Source organism: Salmo salar, chromosome 04 (genome assembly GCF_965601325.2).
Source record: "Salmo salar chromosome 04, fSalSal1, whole genome shotgun sequence".
Taxonomy (NCBI): Eukaryota; Metazoa; Chordata; class Actinopteri; order Salmoniformes; family Salmonidae; genus Salmo; species Salmo salar.
The window spans coordinates 57133511-57159818 of NC_138294.1; the positions used below are offsets into that span (position 1 = coordinate 57133511).

The 26308-nt window shown below is 44.1% G+C and overlaps 3 protein-coding genes across 17 annotated transcripts in view; 2 read left to right on the plus strand and 1 right to left on the minus strand.

Annotated features, from left to right (window-relative positions):
• Positions 1 to 5876, plus strand: part of LOC106603388 (transcription initiation factor TFIID subunit 1) — a 55371-nt gene extending 49495 nt beyond the window's left edge. For 3 of the 6 annotated variants that reach the window (XM_082974585.1, XM_082974586.1, XM_082974587.1), the window contains exons 29-40: positions 108 to 206; positions 337 to 514; positions 618 to 685; positions 866 to 988; positions 1422 to 1514; positions 2410 to 2562; positions 2744 to 2860; positions 3268 to 3381; positions 3839 to 3934; positions 4070 to 4286; positions 4477 to 4651; positions 4782 to 5876. In XM_082974585.1, the coding sequence (XP_082830711.1) occupies positions 108 to 206; positions 337 to 514; positions 618 to 685; positions 866 to 988; positions 1422 to 1514; positions 2410 to 2562; positions 2744 to 2860; positions 3268 to 3381; positions 3839 to 3934; positions 4070 to 4286; positions 4477 to 4651; positions 4782 to 4998 (1650 nt within the window). In that variant the 3' untranslated portion in view covers positions 4999 to 5876. The remainder of the gene's footprint in view (positions 1 to 107; positions 207 to 336; positions 515 to 617; positions 686 to 865; positions 989 to 1421; positions 1515 to 2409; positions 2563 to 2743; positions 2861 to 3267; positions 3382 to 3838; positions 3935 to 4069; positions 4287 to 4476; positions 4652 to 4781) is intronic. The other 3 variants (XM_014197006.3, XM_014197007.3, XM_014197009.3) reach the window with 1 other exon arrangement.
• zgc:158432 (uncharacterized) lies at positions 5765 to 19602 on the plus strand. Its single transcript, XM_014197017.2, has 8 exons — positions 5765 to 6135; positions 6416 to 6521; positions 6649 to 6831; positions 7050 to 7137; positions 8954 to 9030; positions 9155 to 9226; positions 17032 to 17185; positions 17394 to 19602. The coding sequence occupies exons 1-8, from the start codon at positions 6051 to 6053 to the stop codon at positions 17505 to 17507; spliced, it is 879 nt and encodes a 292-aa protein (XP_014052492.1). The 5' UTR covers positions 5765 to 6050; the 3' UTR covers positions 17508 to 19602.
• Positions 19526 to 26011, minus strand: LOC106603389 (zinc finger protein 711). 10 transcript variants are annotated; one of them, XM_045717070.2, is made up of 10 exons: positions 25800 to 26011; positions 23953 to 24031; positions 23644 to 23709; positions 23460 to 23554; positions 22915 to 23349; positions 22650 to 22802; positions 22415 to 22552; positions 22137 to 22271; positions 21846 to 21989; positions 19526 to 21719 (listed from the first exon to the last, which is right to left on the minus strand). In XM_045717070.2, the coding sequence occupies exons 4-10, from the start codon at positions 23536 to 23538 to the stop codon at positions 20542 to 20544; spliced, it is 2262 nt and encodes a 753-aa protein (XP_045573026.1). In that variant the 5' UTR covers positions 23539 to 23554; positions 23644 to 23709; positions 23953 to 24031; positions 25800 to 26011; the 3' UTR covers positions 19526 to 20541. The 10 variants fall into 10 exon arrangements, with proteins under 10 accessions (XP_045573026.1, XP_045573028.1, XP_014052487.1 ...); XM_045717072.2 differs by having other exon boundaries at positions 22915 to 23346; positions 23644 to 23712; XM_014197012.3 differs by having other exon boundaries at positions 23644 to 23712.
• Between the last annotated feature and the right edge of the window lie 297 nt (positions 26012 to 26308).

A 26308-nucleotide genomic window follows, 5' to 3' on the forward strand; every position in this document is an offset into this window, starting at 1 on the left:
GTCATTATATTGACTGTTGTTGTATATGACTATTCAGTTCAAGCATGGTCTAGAAAATCTTTAACGCTGTGATTGTTGTTTTGTTGTTACTTGTCGTCCTCTCACAGAGGCCCCACAAATCCATCCACCGCCGACGCACTGACCCCATGGTCACCCTGTCCTCAGTCCTGGAGAGCGTCATTAATGACATGCGGGATCACCCTAATGTAAGATACACACACATTCACACAATTCACTGCTTACAGACAGACAGACTGCCTATATTCCTCTGACCATTTTATAGTCTCTCTCACTCACTCACTCACACACAATTGTGTTGTCTTTACCTTGTCACAGACGTACCCCTTCCACACGCCGGTCAATGCCAAGGTGGTGAAAGACTACTATAAGGTCATCCCTCGTCCCATGGATCTGCAGACGCTACGGGAGAATGTGCGCAAGCGTGTGTACCCCTCCCGGGAGGAGTTCAGAGAGAACGTGGAGCTCATCATCAAGAACAGCGCCACATACAATGGTACAACTTTAAACCACTTGAAGCCTTAGAGAATGACTGTAATATTGGACTCTGTGCGACGGTTATGTAACTTATTGAGACTGTAATTGTTTTGTGTATTCAGGTGCCAAACATCCAATAACCCAGGTGGCGCAGACAATGCTGGACCTTTGTGATGAGAAACTGAAAGAGGTACGTGTGAACGCTGATGGATTCCTGGATGGGTGCCATTTTGGACACCGCCCAAAGTCTGCTGCTCTGTTTGCAGAAGGAGGAGGCAAATGTTCAGCAACTCGTGGAAGACAATGGAAGTGGCCTTCAATAATAGTACTTGTTTATTATTAAAGGGGTAAATTCCTTTGTCCTGTGCAGAAGGAAGACAGGCTGGTGAGACTGGAGAAAGCCATCAACCCCCTGCTGGACGATGACGACCAGGTAGCCTTCTCCTTCATCCTGGACAACATCGTCACTCAGAAGATGATGGCCGTGCCTGACGTGAGTGGACCACCCGTCATCAGGGTTACTACTTTCTTTCAGATGTCACTGAGACAATATTTGCTATTAGTATTTTCTCTGTGTCTAAGTCATTTTACTGGCCAGTCTTTTCTTTGCCCTTAACAAATGCCTAGCGGTTAGAGCGTTGGGCCAGAAACCAAAAGGTCGCTGGTTCGAATACCCGAGCCAACAAGTTGACAAATATGTAGATGTGCCCTTGAGCAAGGCACTTAACGCTCATTTGCTTTAGGGGTGCCGTACTTCCATGGCTGACCCTGTAAAAACACATTTCACTGCACCTACCCGGTGAATGTGACAATAAAATATATCTTTTTAATGTATTAAAATATTGACAATTGCGGCAAAACTTCAATCAAGCACTCAGTTGGATGATGTTATAACTGTCCTTTCTCTGTCTCTCTCCCCTCTTCAGTCTTGGCCGTTCCACCATCCAGTCAACAAGAAGTTTGTTCCAGATTACTACAAAGTGATAGTCCAACCCATGGACCTGGAGAATGTCCGCAAGGTGAGTTAGTTTGGGGAAGTGGACTTCAGTGCCAGCTTTGAGGAAAACCACAACAAAGACACCTTTTGGATCCTTCCATGCCAAGATGGATCAAACCTATATGGTGTAGATGAGTGTACACTGAGTGTACAAAACATTAAGAACACCTGCTCTGTCCATGACAGACTCACCAGGTGAATCCAGGTGAAAGCTATGATCCCTTAGTGATGCCACTTGTTAAAGGATAGGATAAAGTAATCCTTCTAACCCCCCCCCCCCCCCTAAAAGATTTAGATGCACTATTGTAAAGTGGTTGTTCCACTGGATATCATAAGGTGAATGCAACAATTTGTAAGACGCTCTGGATAAGAGCGTCTGCTAAATGACTTAAATGTAAAAAAATGTAAATGTTAAATCCACTTCAATCAGTGTAGATGAAGGGGAGGAGTCAGGTTAAAGAAGGATTTTTAAGCCTTGAGACAATTGAGACAGGATTGTGTGTGTGTGTTCCATTCAGAGGGTGAATGGGCAAGACAAAAGATTGAAGTGCCTTTGAACAGGGTATGGTAGTAGGTGCCAGGTGCACTGGTTTGTGTCAAGAACTGCAACTCTGCTGGGTTTTTCACGCTCAAAAGTTCCCTGTGTGTGTCAAGAATGGTCCACCACCCAAAGGAAATCCAGCCAACTTGACAGAACTGTGGGAAGAATCAACATAGGCCCAGCATCCCTGTTCTGAAGCGGTTCTATGGTCAAAAGGGGGGGGTGCAAATCAATATTAGGAAGGTGTTCTTAATGTTTTGTACACTCAATGTATATGTAATATACAGAATATATTACAGAATGTGGTAGATGGTAATATATGCAATATAATAATTTATGTTATTTAAAAGTCTCTCTGTGTGCTGTGGTCCAACAGAACATATCCAAACACAAGTACCAGAACCGGGATGTGTTCCTGTTTGACGTCAGCCTGGTCCACACCAACAGTGTCAAGTACAACGGTCCAGACAGCCCTTACACCAAGACGGCCCTGGAGATAGTCAGCGTGTGCAAGCAGACCCTGGCAGAGGTGTGTGTATGAAACAGCGAGAGAGGGACATAATGAAACTCTTTATACTTTGTCAAATGACGAATCATGTTTATGGCTTCATTATGATGTGTAATGAAACTCTTTATACTTTGTCAAATGACGAATCATGTTTATGATCCTCCAATAAGCATCATTTGATTGTTGCTTGATATCTCCCCAGTATGATGAGCACCTGACCCAGCTGGAGAAGGACATCTCCACAGCTAAAGAGGCAGCTCTGGATGCAGCAGACCTGGATTGCCTGGACCCCATGACTCCTGGAACCTACACATCACAGGTAGCAATGTTCCTGTCCCATAAGTATGGGCCAAAAACCAGCCAGATAAACCAATGGGCCCTTACATCTCTATCACCCTCAGTCACCAAATAAAATACCTCAACTCAACCCTCACATGCTCCAGAGTTAGGGAATGCAACTTCTCTCCCAGGACCTATTTTTGTCTGTCTGCTGTAGTCTCTCTATTACATAGCCTCTTCACATTCTAGTCTTTCTCTTCCTCGTAGTTCCTCTTTAGCACTGTTGTCTGCAATTAGTTGCTGTTTCTATAGCCTCTGTATATCTTAATCTCTATGCTATCCTTCCTACCCTGTGGTTATCATTTCTCCTCCCTCTTTCCTGTGTGTGTGTGTGTGTGTGTGTGTGTGTGTGTGTGTGTGTGTGTGTGTGTGTGGGGGTGTGGGCAGCCTGCCGATGTGTTTGACAGCAGTGCCTCTGTGAGCCTGCACAGAAAGACCAGACTCTTCTCTGAGGTTAAGGCATCTCTTATGGCTGTTCCAGAGAAGAGGGGGTTAGGGAAGGTACGGAGAGATCCCCCAGGAGTATAACGGCGTCTGTCTCATCCAGGGATGACCTCTCCTTTAACCGCCCTCTCACTTCCCATCCCCCCGTTCCTCCTTGCACATTCACCTGGTCGTCCCCTTCCAGTTCTTCCCTCTCCATTCCCACAGTGTGGATCCTGACTGGTGCATGCTCCTCCTAGCTAGGAGCCATTCCAAGATCCCTTTGTGCATTTTATTCCTAAAGCAAAGATGGTTCCTCCCCATAACTCATTTGGTTCATGTGTCTGCCTGTTTTGCTTGTGTGTTACTTCTGCTCCTAATTGTGACTGCTTGTCATACTAGTGTTCTGTTTGCCCTGACAATTATCCTTTTTCAGCCATCATCTCTATTGCTTCACAAGTCATCACTCTGTCTTTCCCCAGAAGTATCCCTCCTGTCTCTATCAGTGTTGCTTAACTTCTCTGTGTGTCTCCAGGGTCGTCATAGAAGACTAGGAGAGGAGGAGTCGGACGTGGACATCGAAGGCTTCGAGGAGGAGGAGTATGACTGCAAGCCCAAGACACCAGCTCCTGTAAGACTCTGATGGTGGAGAAACAATATGGGGTTTAGAGTGGATGGATTTTGAAAGGGAGGGTTTACGTATTTGGAGACTGTTTGTAGATCAGTCTAACTAGTCCTGATGATGATGATGATGACTGTTCCCCAGGCTGAGGATGGTGAGGGAGACCTGGAGGATGAGGATGATGAAGAGGAGATGCTGTTGCCGCCGCCCCGCAGACGACTGCAGGGCCACAATGATGATGATTATGAAGAGGATGAAGGCTCCAGTCGGCCAGCCCAGGCCAGTGTGCTGTACCAGGACCTGCTCATGTCAGACGGAGAGGATGACGCCAGCGAAGAGGAGGGAGATAACCCGTTCTCCTGTGAGTCACACTAGGGTGGAGATTGTCATAGGATGGAGTGAGATTATAAATAGAGATTAAATTGACATTAAGAAGTTCATCAAGGTTAATTAAAACCTACATCCTATGATTTGGGGATATCTGTAGGACACTACAGACTGTATGTGAGATATGAGGTTCTAATGGTGTATCCGGCCCTGTCCCACCCTAGCGATCCACCTGTCAGAGAGTGGCAGCGACTCAGACAGAGAGGTGGAAGTGCGCCCCCCGCCCCCTCCCAGACCCCACCAAGAGACGGCCCGCATGGGCCTGGAGCAGGACGACAGCATGATGTCATACGGGGAAGAGGTGCCGGATGAGACCCACCTGGAGGACAGTAATGTCAGGTACAACATGGAGCCGTCAACCACCATGGCCGACATTATGTACATGGTGGATTTTCAACGTTGTTTGGCTCTTGGGCCCTATTAACCCATACTTTACCCATCCCTCTCTTTCTTTCCCCCTTCCCCATAGTTATGGGAGCTATGAGGAGCCGGAGGGTCAGACCCAGAACTCCAGCATGGGCAATGGAGAAGGCTACGGCATGAGTGAGGAAGAGGAGGAAGATGAAGAGGCAGCTCGGAGGAGAGGTCCCAGTGTGCTTTCCCAGGTGCAGCTGAGTGAGGATGAGGAGGACAGTGAAGAGTTCAGGTCCATCGGGGGTGACAGTGACATGGACTCAGACAACTAGAGAAGTGTTCCACCACACACACACACACACACACACACACACACACACACACACACACTTAAAGACGCAAATGTGCTCTACAATCATTATAACAGACAGATCCACATCCATACACGTGAGTTCTGGCTCACTAAATGAATACACCTTAAACTTGCAGGCTGAATTCCAATCACGTATTGTCATCACAACTTTATCTCATGTCAGTCAATCCCCCAATGATAGTTAAGACTGTTTGCTGTTCAGTCATTACCACACCTATGAAGTCTCTATGATAAACTCCTGTGAGATCAATGTTGTACAAAATGTTCAATCAAACTGAAGTGAGCTTGTTTATCTATAATGGCAGGATTAAATTGGAGTTGATGCTTTAAGTCAATGTTTTCTACTGGTTATGCTCTTTTCAGTGTACCGACACATGTATATATTTTTTTACAATTGAATAATGTTTTATTTTAAGGTTGTGCAGAACTTTGGCCAAAATGAAAATATTTGAATAGTCACCTTTGACAATTGTTTGTTTTCAGTGCCAGGTCTCATCTCAACCTTTTGTCTTGAGACACCGGGTTGAGTGATCGAACAATACTGTTATTCCCCATTAACTATTATGATTGCAGCCTGGATTTTCAGGCATTTGAGATGTTTCCAGCACTGTTACTAGGAAACTCTCAAACTTCCAAGAAGATCCTAAATAAAAACCAGAGATAAGGCCATCATCTTTTCATTGTTTGTTTTTGGGGATAAATGTTAGCTGTATCTGATGTAACCACGTTGAAGTTGTCCTTTCGTGTTATGCTGTGTTGCTTATCGAAAGTAAGAGGCACTGTTGAATACCAATCTGCAGTAACACATTAACCATAATATTAAATGTTATTACAGAAGTGTGTTGTGTGTTATATGACCACGGTGCTTCCTGTTTCCCTGCTTTTTCCTATCCTGCCATACCTTACAGGCTTGCCCTCGTTCATATCTCAGTCAGAACAGTGGTCATACAAGCTGAACATGAACTCTGCTCCACCGTAAACTCATTATTGTTGTAAGGAGTCACGTACAGTATGTGTGTGAAGATGAAGGGCTATAGTTTGCTGTGTTTAATATTTCTGCTCCCTGTCACAGTTATTGGACAAACGACACCAGATCGTGAGTAGCAATTATTTTCTGTTGAAATCTGTAAAGAAGCCTGTCTTTTAGTATGAGTAGGATATGTATTACTGTAGCATTGAATCAGATGACATCTCTAAAATGAACATGTAAATATACTGTACTGTATACTGCTGCTTTTTGAGGTTTTGGGGGGGAGTAGGTTAGGCCCTCTGTTTGAAGATAGTGCTTTTTATCAAATTGTGTCTTCATTTTCTCATGATGTTGCTGGGCCAAATCACTATCACGTTTCAGTTACATGTTTTCTTTTTACATCCAGCAAGTTGTGTAACAGTAGATGACTTTGAAGTGTGCACAGGAACTGCATATACATGCAATGCTGAGAAAAGCAAATGCTACTGTAAGGACAAGAAACCTTTCTGTAGGTATGTTTCAGCGCTTCCCACACTTGACTCTACAGCTTAATCCTCAATATTTGTTCATTTTGGAAGTCAGATATTTTAAATTCTTATATAAATATGTCAGTTACCTCTGTTATGCTGTTCTTTTCAGGTGTAACAACTACATAGACAAGTGGTACATAGGGGAGAAGTGTGACTTTGAGTGGACCATATTGAACTTTGCCCTGGTAGCATCTCTACCAGGACTGGCCCTGGCTGTTATTGTTGGTGTGACGGTCCAGTGTGTCCATTACTTAAGGAAACCAGCAAAGAAACAAAAGGATCGGACAACGAGGTGAGAGGGGGAGAGGGTTTGGACAAGATAGAATTCAGAGGCTCAATATTTCCATGTGTATGGCACCTAGTATCAGGAAGTTAGCTTGTTAAAAAATAATAAGAAAAAGAAAATAAGATGTTGGGCATTAACTAAATAGATTAATATTTGTCCACAGTCTTGTTTCAGGTTTGAAACGACTACTCATGTCTTTATAATGTAATTTTCACTTTTTTCAGTTACACAAACTATGCAATGTCACCGACAACATATGAAAATAACCAAGATGACATGTTCTCCAACACAGTGTTTGCCTCAGACATGCCCGTGAGTAGTTTGAGTTCCTTTACTCTCCAAGGTATTAGATCAACCTAAGACCAAATGGTATTTCCAATGGTGATGTCACATCCAGAGATTCTGCTAAGTTAGGGTTTCCTTATCTCCCAGTAGTGATACAGTTTGTAAATCATTCACCTCACCATCATTCACCCACCATCTTTTTTTTTGTCATACCAGATAGATGCATTGAAATGTTTTATTTTTCAAGCCTCTCAAAAATGTTTTCTTGCCTAACATCATTATTTGGAAACGGTATATTGATCATATTTTTGTTCTATGGAGGGATGATGCAAAACAGCTTCAGGCATTCCATGCTTTTCTTAACTCCTGTTCTGAACATTTGAGATTTACTATGCAATCTGACACGTCAAATCAGTTTCCTTGATCTTCTGATGTTGTGTGAAGATAATGTTCTATACACTGATCTTTACAGTAAACCTACTGATCGTAACAGTTTGTTGAGGGCTGATAGTTGTCACCCACTTCCCTTGAAAAATAGTTTGCCCTACAGACAATTCTGTCGAATCAAAAGAATTTGCTAAAAACAATCAGATTTCGACAGAAATATGGCTGAGACGCAAAGAAAATTCAAGGAGAGGGGGTACAAAAATGGTCAAATTAATACTGCCATTCAGAAAATTCAAAACAAGACATGACCTTTTTTCAAGCTCAGTCTCGCAAAAAGAAGCATTCTAACTACCCACTATTCAAAATGCTCTGAACAAATTAAGGGAATCGTTCACAAACATTGGCACATTCTAAGATCCGATGATAGTATCGGTAATGTGTTTTCGGACCTTCCCTTGGTTGTCTTCTCGCGGGGCAGAAACCTCAGAGATCAACTGGTAAACTCTGATTTACCACCCCAAGATATCCCTGCACAATGTCTATTTGCGCCCCTATTGGATGGAAACTACAAGTGTAATGGCTGTGCTCAATGCAATGGCACGTATAAATGTAGATCCTTCAAACACCCCCAAACAGGGAAACAGATCCCAATCAAAGGTGTTATAACGTGCAGTTATTTATCTTATAACTTGTCCTTAAGGTAAAAATGATGTGGGTAAAACAAAGCGTGAATTAAAAGTACGTATCTCAGAGCATCGTAGCACCATTAGGTGCAAAAACACGACTTACCCAGTTGCGGCCCACTTTTTGGAAGCAAACCACTCGATTTCGTCTCTATGTTATATTGGCATCGAACATGTCACCCTCCCTAGGAGACGGGGTGACCTCAATAATTTATTGTTAAAACGAGAGGCTGCCTGGATCTTTAATTTAAAGACTCTTGCTCCCTTCAGTCTCAACGTCAACTTTGATCTGAAGCCATTCTTGTGATTTTGCTGTTGTAAATGTTTGTAGGCTTATGTAGCCAAATTGTATCTATGATCGTAGCCTATCCATTTATGTTTTTTGTATGCTATTTTAATATGAGAATTAACCAATGATAGGCCAATAACCGGCCATGATTACAGACACCTGTGTGTGTCTTTTGACACTATATAAATGAGTCACCCCGCAATGTTTGTCATTATACCCTGATGAAGACAGCTTGTCTGGCGAAACGTTGGCTCTCCTTTATTTTTCAAGATGTCTTACACACCATCTCTTAAAGAGCGATTTGAATCTACTGTCTCTCCTGGACGTGGTTTGTGTCGTCCAAGTAGTGTAGTGTAAAGATACCATAAGTGCAGATGCAGAGCAGACACATTCAGTAACAGACATGGCTGTCAACCAAAAATGGTACATGTTGCATAGTAAACATGGCCCTGAGCAACTGTCTCTATTTTTCTTATTTCTTCAGAATCGGCCAAAGCCCCCCAGTGTCCAGCCCACCCAGGAGAGGTTTCCCATATCCAACTTACCCAACCGCCCTTACAGGTTAGCTGTCTGAACACAATTCAACACGCCATTGGTTTTCACTTTCATTATAGGGGCCCTTATTATAGTGTATGCAATGTTATAATGTGCTTTCATTGAAATGTTGATCTCTCTACTCTCTTAGCCTTCAACCAAACGGCATGCGGCCCACTTTAGATAGATTGTCTTTGACCAACCCTACAAGCCAGCCATACAAGTAAGAACCTTGGTGTTGTTTGTTTTCAGTCTGATACTTTGTTCAATGGCAGTGATGTCATACCCATTCTGTGCGTATAACCATGTTCTGGGTGGTGGACTAAAAATGGAAACAAAATTAGAGACCACAACAGGACAAAGCCCCCTCGACAGAGAATGAGTAGTCGCCCAGTGATTTGAGGAGCATGAGTCATGATGACACGGACATTATCCTTATCAAATCTTATTAGTCACATGCGCCTAATACAACAGGTGTAGACCTTAGTGAAATGCTTACCTACAAGCCCCTAACCAACAATGCAGTATAACAAAAAAAAAAGTATGAATAAGAATTGAAAGTAACAAGTAATTAAAGAGCAGCAGTAAAATAACAATAGCGAGACTATATACAGGGGGAACCAGTACAGTGTCAATGGGCGGGGGCACCGGTTAGTTGAGGTAATATGTACATGTAGGTAGAGTTATTAAAGTGACTATGCATAGATGATAACAACAGAGAGTGGGGGGGGGGCCATTTGCTTAGATGTTCAGGATTCTTATGGCTTGGGGATAGAAGCTGTTTAGAAGCCTCTTGGACCTAGACTTGGTGCTCCGGTACCGCTTGCCGTGCTGTAGCAGAGAGAACAGTCTATGACTAGGGTGGCTGGAGTCTTTGACAATTTTTAGGGCCTTCCTCTGACACCGCCTGGTATAGAGGTCCTGGATGGCAGGAAGCTTGGCCCCAGTGATGTACTGGGCCGTTCGCACTACCCTCTGTAGTACCTTGCAGTCGGAGGCCGAGCAGTTGCCATACCAGGCAGTGATGTAACCAGTCAGGATGCTCTCGATGATGCAGCTGTAGAACCTTTTGAGGATCTGAGGACCCATGTTAAATCTTTTCAGTCTCCTGAGGTGAATAGGTTTTGTCGTCCCCTCTTCGACCATGTTAATTTGTTGGTGATGTGGACACCAAGGAACTTGAAGCTCTCAACCTGCTCCACTACAGCCCCGTCGATGAGAATGGGGGCGTGCTCGGGTCCTCTTTTTCCTGTAGTCCACAATCATCTCCTATGTCTTGATCATGTTGAAGGAGAGGTTGTTGTCCTGACACAACACGACCAGGTCGCTGACCTCCTCCCTATACGCTGTCTCGTCGTTGTCGGTAGTCAAACTTAATGATGGTGTTGGAGTCGTGCCTGGCTGTGCAGTCATGAGTGAACAGGGAGTACAGGAGGGGACTGAGCACTTACCCCTGAGGGGCCCCCGTGTGGAGGATCAGCATGGCGGATGTGTTGTTACCTACCCTTACCACCTGGGGTGGCCCGTCAGGAAGTCCAGGATCCTGTTGCATAGGGAGATGTTTAGTCCCAGAGTCCTTAGCTTATTGATGGTGGAGCAGTAAGACGTGCTTGTTTTCGTCCCATGTAAATATTGTCTTTTTCGGGGGGGTTTGTATACATTTCATTATATCTCAATCTCTTTTTTCCATTTTCGAATTAAATATACCTTCCTGCAACCCGCCTCACCCAATGTGGTACGGATCTGCTATTATTTTTTATTTTTAAGACCTTATAACTGGAACCTCCATCAGCAGCTAGCCAGCTAATTAGCTACTAGCTTTTTAGTAATTGTTAGCCACTGCTAGCGGTCTTTACCTTTTGCTCGGACTCCAGCCGCTTTAGCCCGGATAGCCCGGATAATACCTGCCAGTCTGCACAGCACGATATCAGCCCTGAGCATATCAGACTGATTTTTTCCCCTCCAACATCACAAGATTCCTGCCGCAAGCTCTGGACCATCACACTGGATCTTCACTGCTAGCTAGATACTACCGAGTGGCGACTGTGGCTAACGCCCTTGTCCAGAAGCATGCACCAGCTAGCCTCGAGCTAGGCCCATTTCCCAGCTAGCAAACGAAGTACACCAACTACAATACCTCTCTTGCCAATTGGCCTGGACCCTTTGTCGACACAGAGCCCCGCCGATCCATCACGACTGGTCTGCTGACGTAATTTGGCCGATGTGCGCTCAACCGGCCTCTGCGTCGTGGATGTTGGTGTTGATCCATCTGCTAGCCCCAGCCTGCTAGCTTCCTGAACGCCGTGTCTCCCGCTCGCCTTACATAGTAATCGACTACCTGAACTGCTCCCTGTTTCATCTTTGCTGCTCATTGGACCCTATGATCACTCGGCTACACAGCTGATGCCTGCTGGACTGTTCATTAACACGGTACTTCATTTTGTTTATCTGTCGGACCCAGCCTTGAACTCAGGGCCTGTGTGTAGCTAACTGACCCTCTCTGCCCATTCATCGCCATTTACCCATTGTTGTTGTCCTAGCTGTTTACCTGTTGTTGTCTTAGCTCTCCCAATCAACACCTGTGATTGCTTTATGCCTTTCTCTAATGTCAATATGCCTTGTATACTGTTGTTTAGGGCAGCTCTCATTGTTTTATTTTACAGCGGAGCCCCTAGTCCTGCTCAACATGCCTCAGATAGCCCCCTTGTCCGAACCCCCACACATGCGGAGACCGCACCTAGCTTAACTGGCGCCTCCAGAGATGAAACCTCTCTCATCGTCACTCAATGCCTAGGTTTACCCCCACTGTACTCGCACCCTACCACACCCTTGTCTGTACACTATGCCCTGAATCTATTCTACCACGCCCAGAAATCTGCTCCTTTTATTCTCTGTTCCCAAAGCACTAGAAGGCCAGTACTTATATCCTTTAGCCGTACCCTCATCCTACTCCTCCTCTGTTCCTCTGGTGATGTAGAGGTTAACCCAGGCCCTGTGTGTCCACAGGCGCTCTCATTTGTTGATTTCTGCAACCGTAAAAGCCTTAGGTTCATGCATGTTCATCAGAAGCCTCCTTCCTAAGTTTGCTTTATTCACTGCTTTAGCACACTTTAACCAACCCTAATGTCCTAGCCGTGTCTGAATCTTGGCTTAGGAAGGCCACCAAAAATTCTGACATTTCCATCCCCAATTACAACAATTTCCGTCAAGACAGAACTGCTAAAGGGGGCGAAATTGCAATCTACTGTAGCGGTAGCCTGCAGAGTTCTGTCATACTATCCAGGTCTATGCCCAAACAGTTCGAGCTTCTACTTTTAAAGATCCATCTCTCCAGAAATAAGTCCCTCACTGTTGCCGCTTGTTATAGACCCCCCTCAGCTCCCAGCTGTGCCCTGGACACCATATGCAAATTGATTGCCCCCCATCTATCGTCAGAGTTCGTACTGCTAGGTGACCTAAATTGGGATATGCTTAACACTCCGGCCGTCCTACAATCGAAGCTAGATGCCCTTAATCTCACACAAATTATCAAGTAACCTACCAGGTACAACCCCAAATCTGTAAACATGGGCACCCTCATAGATATCATCCTGACCAACCTGCCCTCTAAATACACCTCTGTTGTTTTCAACCAGGATCTCAGCGATCACTGCCTCATTGCCTGCGTCTGTTATGGGTCCGCGGTCAAACGACCACCCCTCATCACTGTCAAGCGCTCCCTAAAACACTTCTGCGAGCAGCACTTTCTAATCGACCTGGCCCGGGTATCCTGGAAGGATATTGACCTCATCCCGTCCGTAGAGGATGCCTGGTTGTTCTTTAAAAGTGCTTTCCTCACCATCTTAAATAAGCATGCCCCTTTCAAAAAATGTAGAACTAAGAACAGATATAGCCCTTGGTTCACTCCAGACTTGACTGCCCTTGACCAGCACAAAAACACCCTGTGGCGTACCGCATTAGCTTCGAATAGTCCCTGCGATATGCAACTTTTCAGTGAAGTCAGGAATCAATACACACAGTCAGTTAGGAAAGCAAAGGCTAGCTTTTTCAAACAGAAATGTGCATCCTGCAGCACTAATTCCAAAACGTTTTGGGATACTGTAAAGTCCATGGAGAATAAGAGTACCTCCTCCAGCTGCCCACTGCATTGAGACTAGGAAACACTGTCACCGCTGATTAATCCATGATAATCGAGAATATCCATAAGTGTTTCTCTACGGCTGGCCATGCTTTCCACCTGGCTACCCCAACCCCCAGCCAACAGCTCTGCACCCCCCACAGCAACTGGCCCAAGCCCCCTCGCCCCGCTTCTCCTTCACCCAAATCCAGACAGCTGATGTTCTGAAAGAGCTGCAAAATCTGGATCCCTACAAATCAGCTGGGCTAGACAATCTGGACCCTCTCTTCCTAAAATTATCCGCCACCATTGTTGCAACCCCTATTACTAGTCTGTCCAACCTCTCTTTCATATTGTCTGAGATTCCTAAAGATTGGAAAGCGGCCGCGGTCATCCCCCTCTTCAAAGGGGGAGACACTCTTGACCCAAACTGTTACAGACCTATATCCATCCTGCCCTGCCTTTCTAAAGTCTTCGAAAGCCAAGTGAACAAATAGATCACCGACCATTTTGAATCCCACCGTACCTTTTCCACTATGCAATCTGGTTTCCGAGCTGGTCACGGGTGCACCTCAGCCACGCTCAAGGTCCTAAACGATATCATAACCGCCATCAATAAAAGACAGTACTGTGCAGTCGTATTCATCGACCTGGCCAAGGCTTTCGACTCTGTCAATCACCGTATCCTTATCGGCAGACTCAACAGCCTTGGTTTCTCTAATGACTGTCCCGCCTGGTTCACTAACTACTTCTCAGATAGAGTTCAGTGTGTCAAATCGGAGGGCCTGTTGTCCGGACCTCAGGCACTCTCTATGGGGGTGCCACAAGGTTCAATTCTCGGGCCGACTCTTTTCTCTATTTATATCAATGATGTCGCTCTTGCTGCGAGTGATTATTTCATCCACCTCTACGCAGACGACACCATTTTGTATACATCTGGCCCTTCTTTGGACACTGTGTTAACATACCTCCAAACGAGCTTCAACGCCATACAACACTCCTTCCGTGGCCTCCAACTGCTCTTAAATGCTAGTAAAACAAAATGCATGCTTTTCAACCGATCGCTACCCACACCCGCCCGCCCGACTAGCATCACTACTCTGGACAGTTCTGACTTAGAATATGCGGACAACTATAAATACCAAGGTGTCTGGCTAGACTGTAAACTCTCCTTCCAGACTCACATTAATAAGCATCAATCCAAAGTTAAATCTAGAATTGGCTTCCTATTTCGCAACAAAGCCTCCTTCACTCATGCTGCCAAACATACCCTCGTAAAACTGACCGTCCTACCGATTCTTGACTTCGGCGACGTCGTTTACAAAATAGCCTCCAACACTCTGCATCCAATTTGCTGAATAGTCTATCACAGTGCCATCCGTTTTGTCACCAAAGCCCCATATACTACCCACCACTGCGACCTGTATGCTCTCGTTGGCTGGTCCTCGCTACGTATTCGTCGCCAATCCCTCTGGCTCCAGGTCATCTATAAGTCTTTGCTAGGTAAAGCTCCGCCTTATCTCAGCTCACTGGTCACCATAGCAACTCCCACCCGTAGCACGAGCTCCAGCATGAATATTTCACTGGTCATCCCCAAAGCCAACACCTCCTTTTGGCCGCCTTTCCTTCCATTTCTGTGCTGCCAATGACTGGAACGAATTGCAAAAAAGTTGAAGACTTATATCTCCCTCACTAACTTTAAGCGTCAACTGTCAGAGCAGCTTACCGATCGCTGCAGCTGTGCACAGCCCATCTATAAATAGCCCATCCAACCATCTACCTACCTCATCCCAATATTTGTTTTTGTTTTTCTGCTCTTTTGCACACCTGTATTTCTACTTGCACATCCTCATCTGCACATATATCACTCCAGTGTAAATTGCTAAATTGTAATTACTTCGCCTCTATTGGCCTAATTATTGCCTTACCTCCTTACTTCATTTGCACACACAGATTTTTCTATTGTGTTATTGACTGTACGTTTGTTTATCTCATGTGTAACTCTGTGTTGTTTTTGTCGCACTGCTTTGCTTTATCTTGGCCAGGTCGCAGTTGTAAATGAGAACTTGTTCTCAACTGCCTACCTGGTTAAATAAAGGTAAAATAAAAAATTGATGAGCTTTTGAGGCCACTATGGTGTTTAACGCTGAGCTGTAGTCCATGAATAGCATTCTCACATAGGTGTTCTTTTTGTCCAGGTGGGAAAGGGCAGTGTGGAGTGCAATAGAGATTGCGTCATCTGTGGATCTGTTAGGGTGGTATGCAAATTGGAGTGGGTCTAGGGTTTCTGAGATAATGGTGTTGTGAGCCATGATCAGCCTTTCAAAGCACCTCATGGCTACAGAAGTGAGTGCTACGGGTCGGTAGTCGTTTAGGCAGGTTACCTTAGTGTTCCTGGGCACAGGGACTATGGTGGTCTGCTTAAAACATGTTGGTATTACAAACTCAGACAGGGAGAGGTTGAAAATGTCGGTGAAGACACTTGCCAGTTGGTCAGCGCATGCTCGCAGTACACGTCCTGGTAATACGTCTGGCCCTGCGGCCTTGTTAATGTTGACCTGTTGAAAGGTCTTACATCGGCTGCGGAGAGCATGATCACAGTCTTCCGGAACAGCTGGTGCTCTCATGCATGTTTTAGTGTTATTAGCCTCGAAGCGAGCATAGAAGTAGTTTAGCTCGTCTGGTACGCTCGTGTCACTGGGCAGCTCTCGGCTGTGCTTCCCTTTGTAGTCTGTAATGGTTTGCAAGCCTTGCCACATCCGACAAGCGTCAGAGCCGGTGTAGTACGATTCGATCTTAGTCTTGTATTGAAGCTTTGCCTGATTGATGGTTCATCACAGGGCATAGCAGGATTTCTTAGAAGCTTCCCGGGTTAGAGTCCCGTTCCTTGAAAGGGGCAGCTCTAGCCTTTTGTGCAGTGTGGATGTTGCCTGTAATTCATGGCTTCTGGTTGGGGTATGTACGTACGGTCACTGTGGGGATGACGTCATCGATGCACTTATTGATGAAGCCAGTGACTGATGTGGTGTACTCCTCAATGCCATCGGAGGAATTCCGGAACATATTCCAGTCTGTGCTAGCAAAACCGGCATGTAGCGTAGCATCTGCTTCATCTGACCATTTTTTTATTTATCGAGTCACTGGTGCTTCCTGCTTTCATTTGTGCTTGTAAGCAGGAATCAGGAGGATAGAATTATGGTCAGATTTGCCAAATGGAGGGCGAGGGAGAGCGTTGTATGCATCTCTGTGTGTGGAGTAATGGTGCTCCAGAGTTTTTTTTCCCTCTGGTTGCACATTTAACATGCTGATAGAAATTTGGTTAGACTGATTTGAGTTTCCCTGCATTAAGGAGTGCCGCCTCTGGGTGAACATTTTCCTGTTTGCTTATGGCGGAATACAGCTCATTCAGTGCGGTCTTAGTGCCAGCATCAGTCTGTGGTGGTATGTAGACAGCTACAAAAAATACAGATGTAAACTCTCTAGGTAGATAGTGTGGTCCACAGCTTATCATGAGATACTCTACCACAGGCGAGCAAAACCTCGAGACTTCCTTAGATATCGTGCACCAGCTGTTATTTACAAAAATACATAGTCCACCGCCCCTTGTCTTACCTGACGCCGCTGTTCTATCCTGCCGATACAGCGTATATCCATCATGGTAATTTCTCTTTTGTCATTGAAGAAAGGGAAAAGTCCACGAGTATGTGACCCAATTTAGATAGATCATCTTTATCCAACCCTGAAAGCCAGCTATACAAGGAAGCCTCTGTTTTTTGATTTGTGTGTTTTCAATCTGATATAGTTCTTTGTTCCATGACAAGTTATGATTGGGTGCCCTTTGAACTACATTATTATGATTGTTTTTATATGGTTTGTCTGCTTCGGAAAGTTGACTAGTTTTCTGGATTCAGCTATGCTACAGGTATGACGCAGCCCCTGGGTAACCCCTATCCCAAGTCTCCATCGCCAAGGAACCCATATGACGACAGAGCGCCACCTCCAGACCGTTATGACGACCAGCACATGAGACCAACACAGCCCCCACCAGGACACAATGGCATGATGGTGAGTGATTGATTCCCCCTACTGAACAGTAGGATGAATTCAACTGATCAACTGGACAAGTAAACTGCAGGGTGAAACTGTGGCTAAAACATTTGGTTTTGATCTTAGCCTAAAGGTCCATATTAGTTAGACCCTAGGTGACCAGGCTGATATAGAAAAGCAGAATTTTGCACTGTGTTTTGACATGAGATCTGTTTCTATCTTCCAGAGAGAAGGCATGTCTGGGTATCCTGCGCCCAGTTCACCTGCTCCCCTCTATTCAGCACCGGAGTACAACCCCAGTTCCCAGTTTCCCAGAGCCCAGATAGGGAGACACTACTGAGGACAAACAGGGGTGACCATGGCCTGAATTAAAATGCCACCAATTTCACTATCACAATTCAAAAAAGTTCAACTCGTATATAATTTAAAGTGAGTGGAAAATGTAAACATTCAAGGACTTTGTAAACTTTAATTTAACGTACTAAAAAATGTATTGTGGCTGGCTGCTAAATTTTATGAGTAATCCCCATTGACTGATTATGAAATTTGCTCATATTTTTGCTGTTTTAAGGTTTATTGTTTGACAATTTTGTTACTAATAAAGGCTATTATTCCTAGATTCAATCCGTAGCGTGGATCCACACTAAAGCGCGATTGAAATGTAAAGGCAATGTTCCCATGTTTCAATTTCCGATCGCTTTAACCCTGATCTCCACACTACAGATTGAATCTAGGCCTAAGTAACAGGGTTGGGGTCAATTCCAATTTCATTTGAAATTCAAATTCAATTCTTGAATTCACTCATGAAGTGGAGAATTTAAGTTGAATTAAAATTTCAACAATCTTCAAGTTTTGGAATTGGAATTAGACTGTTTGAATTGTAAAAAAAAATGTAGTCTTTGGAATTTCATTTAATTCAATTCAATATTTGTAAATTTCAGAGTTAGTATCAAAATTGGACTGCAGGATTTGTTTTAAATCATTTCAACTTATATTTCTATATTTACAGTATAGCTACACTGTATGAATAGTGACATAATCAGCCTGAAGGAATTAAATTCGAATTGGAATATACAGTATCGAACATTGGAATTGAATTATCTCTAAATTCAAAGACTGGCCTGGAATTTGAATTGAATGGAATTTTCAGGGAGAGGGAATTTTATTCGAATTTCATTTGTAGAATTGACCCCAACCCTGCTACGTAATAGGCTAGTCTGATTTGTTACCATTTTTTGGTCATGAGGGTTATCTGCCAGTGGTTCCCAAACCGTGGGTCGGTACTAGGGGAGAACGACTGACCCCTCTCATTGAAGCCACGGAAGTTCAAGGCTGACCACAGTACTGCAGGCATTGTTAGCAGAAAACAGGATCCCCCCATTATAGTGAATTTTAACAGATTGTTTTTAAATTGCACACAGAAGAAGTTATAAGGATAATTTAGTTGCTAATGGCAGCCTGCTGTACCCCGGTCGGCCTTCAACTTGAGTTACTCAATGAGAGCGTGCATCACTGAGCTCGCATGCAACGTCACTTCCTGGTGTAGCTCACACTGCGCATAATAGGTCTCCATGAGACACCTAAAACCTGTAAATGAATTACCTCTTGTTCGTTCCTATGTGGGAAATGAATGGGGAAATAATAGGATTTTGTTATAAACACAGAAAATAAGGTCTGAGGTTTACACAGCTTAGGAGATCTTATACGTTTTGTTTATCCAAAAACACAATTTCCACATAGGCTTTGTCCAACGAACCATGGTGGAGTTGGTGCCTACAAGAAGACAATATTACTATTTGTCTTACAAAGGAATGAATGGTGTCACGTGATCTAGGGTTTGACGGTCGCAGGGGTCCAGGTGTGACGTTTTTTGTGCATTGCAAAAAAATATATATATATGTTGTTTAAGTTTGTGTAAACTTAAACGACTAAAACCAATCGAAAGTATGTAGAAAAGATAATGGACATATAATACCCTATAATCAGAGAATTTACAATCAGCAAAATAAAAGCTAGATAATCAGGCACACATTGATTTTATGTTTGAGGATAAGAACACATCAAAATGTGTAGAATTGACAGAACTTAGCTTAAGTGAAAATTCTCAGCTCCTTGAAAAAATTTATAGAATTGCAACCTTTTATTTCAGCTCCATGGCAAAATGTGTAGAATTGCTGGAAATTAGCTTCAAAACGGCACAATCTTCTCTCTGCTGCCAAGATGATATTCTTTGTTCTATGTATGTTTTTTTTCTCCGCTCGACCCTTATGGTGGGTCGCGACTCAAGACACCTCAATTGGTTGGTCATGAAGCAAAAAAGTTGTATACAATGGTAAGTCAAGCAACATCAATTAAAGATACTTTCAAAAAGAACATTTATTTTCTACAAATCAGATGTTAATCATTTTAAATCAATAAACAAAATACAATCTTAATTTCACCTCTAGGTCAATCATGGGATAACTTGGTGTCAGTAGGCGCCCTTATTGTAAGATGCAAAACACTGTCATCTTAACACAAATCCACTTGTTGGTACATTCTTTGTTACTGAATGATGGCAAAAAGAGTGAATGAAAGTAATGGGTTGAGGTGAACAATTCATCAGGAGATGTCTTTATTTACTAAAGAAGCTCCTAATATTTCAGTTGACAGACATAGATAACACTGATTTGGATCTGATACATGAGACATTCCTGATAGTAAACATGTTATTGGCTTTGAGCAACATGATTTTACCAGTGCACACATGGGAAAAATTAAAACCCCTGATTGTTTGACAAGCGATTATTTCAAAGCATAAAGGACAAATACAAGTAAAAAGCTGGGTTGTCCACATCCCCTTTTCATGCTTTTGAATACAGAGAAAACTGATACAGATGACTGTTTACGTTTGAAATTAGAACTGGGTCTTTAAATGCATGTTTTTCACAATTTGCTAGCAGTAGCATTACTAAAAATCATACAATGACTTGTCAGATAATGGTTACCCCCAGGTCAACAGTGAGAATACAGTCAACAGATAAACACGCCATTAGTTAAAATCAAATTACAGCATTATCTTACCACTGATACTGCATATGACAAGTGGTGTGCTATTCAAACAACCCAGACAAGCATACTACTGAGAAAATGTGTGCTTTCAAGCAGTGTTCTGATTCAGGATTTACCTGACTTGAGGTTTATTTGAATAGCACCCCAGGTTTGAGTACTAATGGTGATGTGAGGACAAGTTAATAAATTACTAATGCAGTTCGAAGAAAATGTGACAATTGTCATCCTTTATTTATCACATTGAAATAATTGTATTTCCCTGCTCTATAGTGAGTGAGAATCGCATTGTTCTGAATATGGGAAAGGGTGTGTGAAGAAGCACTTTACATTAAAACATCCTTGTGATGCCGCGCAATGTGCTGGCTCTTTTCAGAGGGTCTACGGAAGCCTTTAGTGCAGTAGTCACAGCGGTGGGGATAGTCCTTGGTGTGGATGGATATGACGTGCCGTTTGAAACCTGAAGCGTCCGAGGAGCTGTACTCACAGTACTGGCACTGGTACACTTTCCGCCCACTGTGGGTCTTCATGTGCTTCTTCAGTTCCAGCTGATGCCTGAAGCCCCGTCGGCAGCGCTTGCACTTGAAGGGCAAGTCTTTGGTGTGGACGGACAGGATGTGGCGACTGAGTATGAAGGGGTCTGGGGTCTTAAAGTCACAGTGGCGGCATTGGTGCAGCCTGGCACCTTTGTGAGTCTCTGTGTGTTTTTTCAGCTCCGAGGGCCGGTGGAAGCCCTTCTCACACACGTCACACTTGTGAGGGAAGTCCTTGGTGTGCACGGAGATGATGTGGCGCTTCAGGTCGCTGGAGTTGGTGCTCTTGTGCTCGCAGTGCGGACACTGGTGCGTCTTGTGGCCCTGGAATATCTCCATGTGCTTCTGCAGCTCCCGCTCGTCAGAGAAGGCCTGGGGACAGTGGCCACACTTGAAGGGCAGCTCCGCTCCATGCTTGCTTTTTATGTGGGTCTTCAGGTTAGACTGGTCGGCACAGCAGAACTCACAGTGCTGGCAGTGGTAGGGCTTCTCACCCGTGTGGGTCCTCATGTGCTTTTTGAGCTCAGAGGGGTGGCGGAAACCTTTAGCACACTCCACACACACATGGGCAAAGCTCTTGCTGTGGACAGCTAGCAAGTGGCGGTTGAGAAGGCCCTGCTCGGCTGTCTCATAGTCACAGTACTTACAGTGGTGCAGCTTGGGCTCCTGGTCACGTAGAATGAGCTTATTGGAGCTGAGTGGGCTCTCCACACAGTAACGCCTCGTGACCTCCGTGAACTCTGGGACCCGGTCACTCTTCACTATGAGCTTGTGGCCCTCCAGGTGGTTGTGGAAGTTGACCTTCTTGTTGGTGGTGAAATCGCAGTCTGTGCACTGGTACTTCTTCTTGAAGATGTGGTCGGGGTGGTTCTTCATGTGGATCTTCAAGAAGCCTCGCGATCTGAACTTCTTCCCGCAGATGTGGCAGGGGTACACAGTCAGAGGCTGGCCATCTGGACCAATGATCACAGCTGAGGAAAAGTGTGGAGGCAAAAAAGAACAGGAATTGTTAGGCCTACATCTAAAAAAGAAAAGTATAATCTTACAAAATGATGCAAGCTTTTAGAAAATGTTTTAATGAACATAGAACCCCATACCTGTCTGACACTGACGTGTCTCTCCCTTCTTCTTTTTCTTGATCTTCTGTTTGAGAGCTCTACTTGTACTCAGGCTGTCGCTGATCTTCAGGTAATGTGTCCCTGTGTTGTTCTTGTTCTCCAGCCTGGAGTCCAGACTGTTACCTAAGGAAAATTATCCACCAATTCAACACTTAAAAATTGTGACATGAACAAATCTAAATGTTAGGCTGAATGTAGAATTCTCTTACGCCATACTGAATGTATGTCTCTGAAGAACTTGTGTCTATGGAGAAAAGGAGTAGGCTTTACCATAAGCTGAAGCCCAGGCTACGGTGCCGAAGTTCTTATTGTGGCTGGAGTCATCCAGTGAGTCCTGGATGGCAGGGGCATCCTCCTCTCCCACTATCACCTCCATGTACACCTCATCTGCCATCTCAGTGCAGTCTGCTCCCAGACAAGGAAAACTCAGTCACTTCATTTAACACTACAACCATCTATTGGGAGAACAATAATAAGGCAGCCATATCGTTTAATATGCTGTGCTGTATAAGAGATTGGAGGAAAGGCTGCTAATTCAGGGGACTCACTAATCTCTGAATCCTCCTGGGACGGGTCTTTCACTGCCATGTAGACCATCTTCTCTCGAGACAGCTTGCCAATGCCCCCAGTCTCCAGCACTGCATGACCGTTGTGGAAGTCGCTCTCAGCTACAATCTCTGTGCCACCTGCACTCACAGTAAATGTCTGAATTCAGGGAAACTGAACAGAGGTGTATCTTTCAAATTGATCGTAACTTTCAGAAAGCCATGCAAGAGTCCTTACCTATGTCAACATCATCATCAGCCTCTGCCTTGAAGATGTAGACTTTGATGCACTCAGAGTCATAGTCACCCTCTTTGGAGCCATCCTCCATCACCTCAGAACCCATCTTCAGGGGCGTGTCCTCCATGTCCAACTTCTCCCCAACATCGTCCACTGCACAAACAATAGCACACATCATTATACACTATCAGATTCATCCTATTATTAGAGTCAACATTTGTGTTGGAGCAGTCTAGTAGTACCAAGAAAATAAGACGTGTCTTACAGGAGATCATCAGGTAGTCCTCGGAGACGCTCTGTCCAGCCTCGTCGTCCGGCTCCTGGATGGTGACTGCAGAGTCTTCCTCCTGCTCCTCCACATACGTCTCTGAGTTGCAGTTGGAGACCATGACCTCCTCAGTGACAATTTCAAACACCTGGTCAGGAACCCTATCAGATTCCTCTATGAGATCTGCTGTCAGCACATGGTGATGGTGGTCAGAATCCAGCACGTCCTCAATGGCCACCTCGGCCCCCAGGACCGACTCAGTCATGATTATGCCGTCAGGCTCGTCGCTGCAGCAGATGTCTGGCCCCTCTACAACCTCTGACCCCAGGTCATGCTCAAACATGATTCCCTCGTCAGTCACCACGTCTGACACCAGCACCGCCTCTGGCACAGAAACCACAATGTGATCACCGTCAATGTGGGCCATACCTGCTACCGGGGAAGTCAGGAGGAACTGTTACTCTTATCAATTCGAGCACAGACAATCAAATAAACAAAAGGCCATGGACTATTAGTTCTCTGCATTGATGGAGTGGACTTACCAAAATCCTGCATTATCATTGTGTGTGGCATCTTTGAGTCTTGCATCTGAAAGTTCAAGACCCCTCCACCGTGGTCCATTCTCTTTTTATCCTGTCTGCTACAAACACAAATGAGGATTCTTTTATTTTTCTTCCTAGCTCTGACTTTGCTGGTTGCAACTTTATTGAGGAAAAATGTACTTACTGTGATATGTGGTTGTCCAACCTAGCTATGAATGCACTAACTGTAAGTCGCTCTGGATAACAGCATCTGCTAAATGACGTAAATGTAATGTAAATGATTAAGTTTATCAGATCAATTAGGACCTCTGTCAATGCATAACTCATTACAAATGTCTCAACACACTGATTCAATGCTGAATAAACATTAACATTGAATAATGCATTGTTGGGTTTGGAGCTTGCAAAAAAGACATTTCACTGTACTCGTTCATGTGACGTTAACACTGAAAGATTAAAAACACATTGCTAATGACAGTATTTCACCACTCACATTTGATTCTGAGCTCTCAAACCATCAGGGAAGTGTTATGTTTTTTTTTTTTTTTAAATCAGCCGGGGAGGAGAAACACCTGAAATAGAGAAAAGAAAAACACATAAAAGATACATCAGCTTCAATGATTTTATCTATCCTGAAATATAATTGTGGTAATGGAAATAAAGCAGACTGCTATAATCCTTTATTACTTATAAGAATGTGCCTTTATAATGTCTTAGTATCAGGAGACATTATGGTTTGGGTGCGGAAGGTAACCTAGAGATTAGGCCAGTAACCCAAAGGTCGCTGGTTAGAATCCCTGAGCCAACTAGGTGAAAAACCTGTCAATATGAGCAAGGCACCTTAGCCTAATTGCTTCTGTAAGTCGCTCTGGATAAGAGTGTGCTAAATTACTAAAATGTAAAAATTAGAGGGTAAACTATTGGATAAATGCAGAAGTATATTATGTTATTACATTGTTGTCTTAGGTCTCTCTTTATGCAGTGTTCTCTCTCTTGTCATGTGTGTTTTGTCATTTTTAATTTTTTTATCCCAGCCCCTGTCCCCGCAGGAGGCCTTTTGGAAGGCCATCATTGTAAATAAGAATTTGTTCTTAACTGACTTGCCTAGTTAAATAAAGGTTAAATAAAAAAACAAGTAACGTGGACATCTAATGGGAAGCAAAAAGCTACAATGTGTTTATATTCACACACTCACAGGTGATACTCCTTGGTTTGGATAAATTGAGTAGACTGGTGTTACAAGTAAAGGGACACTTCTGGCACCAACAAATACATGCCTCCAGGACTAATTTGTAAATGTAACATAATTTGCACTGGGGCTGACAGTAATGGGGCGGCAGGTTGCCTAGTGGTTGGGGCGTTGGGCCAGTAACCGAAAGGTTGCTAGATCGAATCTCCGAGCTGACAAGGTAAAAATCGGTCGTTCTACCCGAGTTCCCCGGGCGCCGAAGACGTGGATTTCGATTAAGGCAGTCCCCCGCACCTCTGATTCAGATTCCGTAATGAATCAATACCACTGTATTACTTATAAGAATGTGCCGTTATAATGTGCTAGTATCAGGAGACATTATAGTTTGGAGGCGGAAGGTAACCTAGCGTTTAGGCCAGTAACCGAAAGGTCGCTGGTTAGAATCCCCGAGTCACGCTAGTATAGATATTGCTCCTTGTTCTGTGTCTGTGGTTACAGTGACAGACACGGGAAAGTAGCTGGCAAGTGATTCACACGCACTGCTTTCGCCCAATGCAGTAGTTGACTGACCGTAGAGAGCGCGCGCAGACGCATTAAATATGGCGGCTTCTGTTTACATTGTGGACACATAACCCCGACAACAAAGGCGCTTGAGTGCGCACGGTGAATTTAGCAAAATTAATGGCTTTGCATGAATGATAAGCATAAATAAAATCTATGCTAAATATTTAATGAAATCCAAGTTATGCGCTTGTTTCAAGATTCCAACAACAAGCGTGCAAGACTGACGCTATGCGACATCCTGACCGCAATGCATATTTTCTGCCCAGTCTGGGCCATTGTTGGGCTAAATTAGCGAGCTAACTAGCTAGCAATAGCATTCCCAGCAATTGCAAGCGATATCATTAGTAAAATAAACGCAGTAAACCTACCATACTTTCGAAAGTGTGCACTGGAAGATGGCATAAATGACTATCGTCTTACAAAAGTCACAATATATTTCCGAGCGAGTTAGCTATGTCGTTAGTTAGCATAGCTATCGACGGCTAGCTAGCCGTCATTGTTGTTGTTTTTTCGACTTGGGTGGAGGCCCATAGGCCTTCGTGACAAGGCCCCATCATCATATCGCATTAAATGTAATATATACTTACCAAATCAAGTCACTACTGTCTTTTTTAAATTCCACTTTTCCGGTTTGAACAGTATTTCCGTAGTCGTATTATTAAATTAGGTTATATTTCTCATGGTGCGAATGCAAGGCCTGTACAACATTCTAGATCCTGAAGGCTGTTTTTCAGGCCTGGACCAATCACGTAGCTCGCTGTTAGCTCGGAAGGGTGGGGGCGGTGGGGAAGTCGGTGACAAACTGCACTCGGTCTTCAACAGTTTATTCTAAAACTGCTGGCCCGTTTCTTACAACTTCACATACGTAATAATATAATTGTAAGGAATAGAAACATTAAATGAAGGTGTCTGGATGCACTAACTAAAAGGTGGAGCAGTAGTGTATACCACAACTGATCAATTTGCAACAAAAACTAAATAGGGCTCAATACTGTAACTGTCCTCAAAGTGTTATGATAGTTTCAACTGAAACATATTGTGGTATAACTTTTAGTATGCAGAATTAGATGGTGTTTACAACCAAGCCCTGTGAGAT

Excerpts from the sequence above, each read along its gene's own strand:
- zgc:158432 (XM_014197017.2), top strand. The coding sequence starts at position 6,051 with ATGTGTGTGAAGATGAAGGGCTATAGTTTGCTGTGTTTAATATTTCTG. Across the intron at positions 9,031-9,154 it reads TTACCCAACCGCCCTTACAG|CCTTCAACCAAACGGCATGC; the intron begins GTTAGCTGTCTG and ends CTACTCTCTTAG. Across the intron at positions 9,227-17,031 it reads CCTACAAGCCAGCCATACAA|CTATGCTACAGGTATGACGC; the intron begins GTAAGAACCTTG and ends TTCTGGATTCAG.
- LOC106603389 (XM_045717070.2), bottom strand. The coding sequence starts at position 23,538 with ATGGACCACGGTGGAGGGGTCTTGAACTTTCAGATGCAAGACTCAAAG. Across the intron at positions 22,553-22,649 it reads TGATGATGATGTTGACATAG|GTGGCACAGAGATTGTAGCT; the intron begins GTAAGGACTCTT and ends CTGTGAGTGCAG. Across the intron at positions 22,272-22,414 it reads CCAGGAGGATTCAGAGATTA|ACTGCACTGAGATGGCAGAT; the intron begins GTGAGTCCCCTG and ends GTCTGGGAGCAG.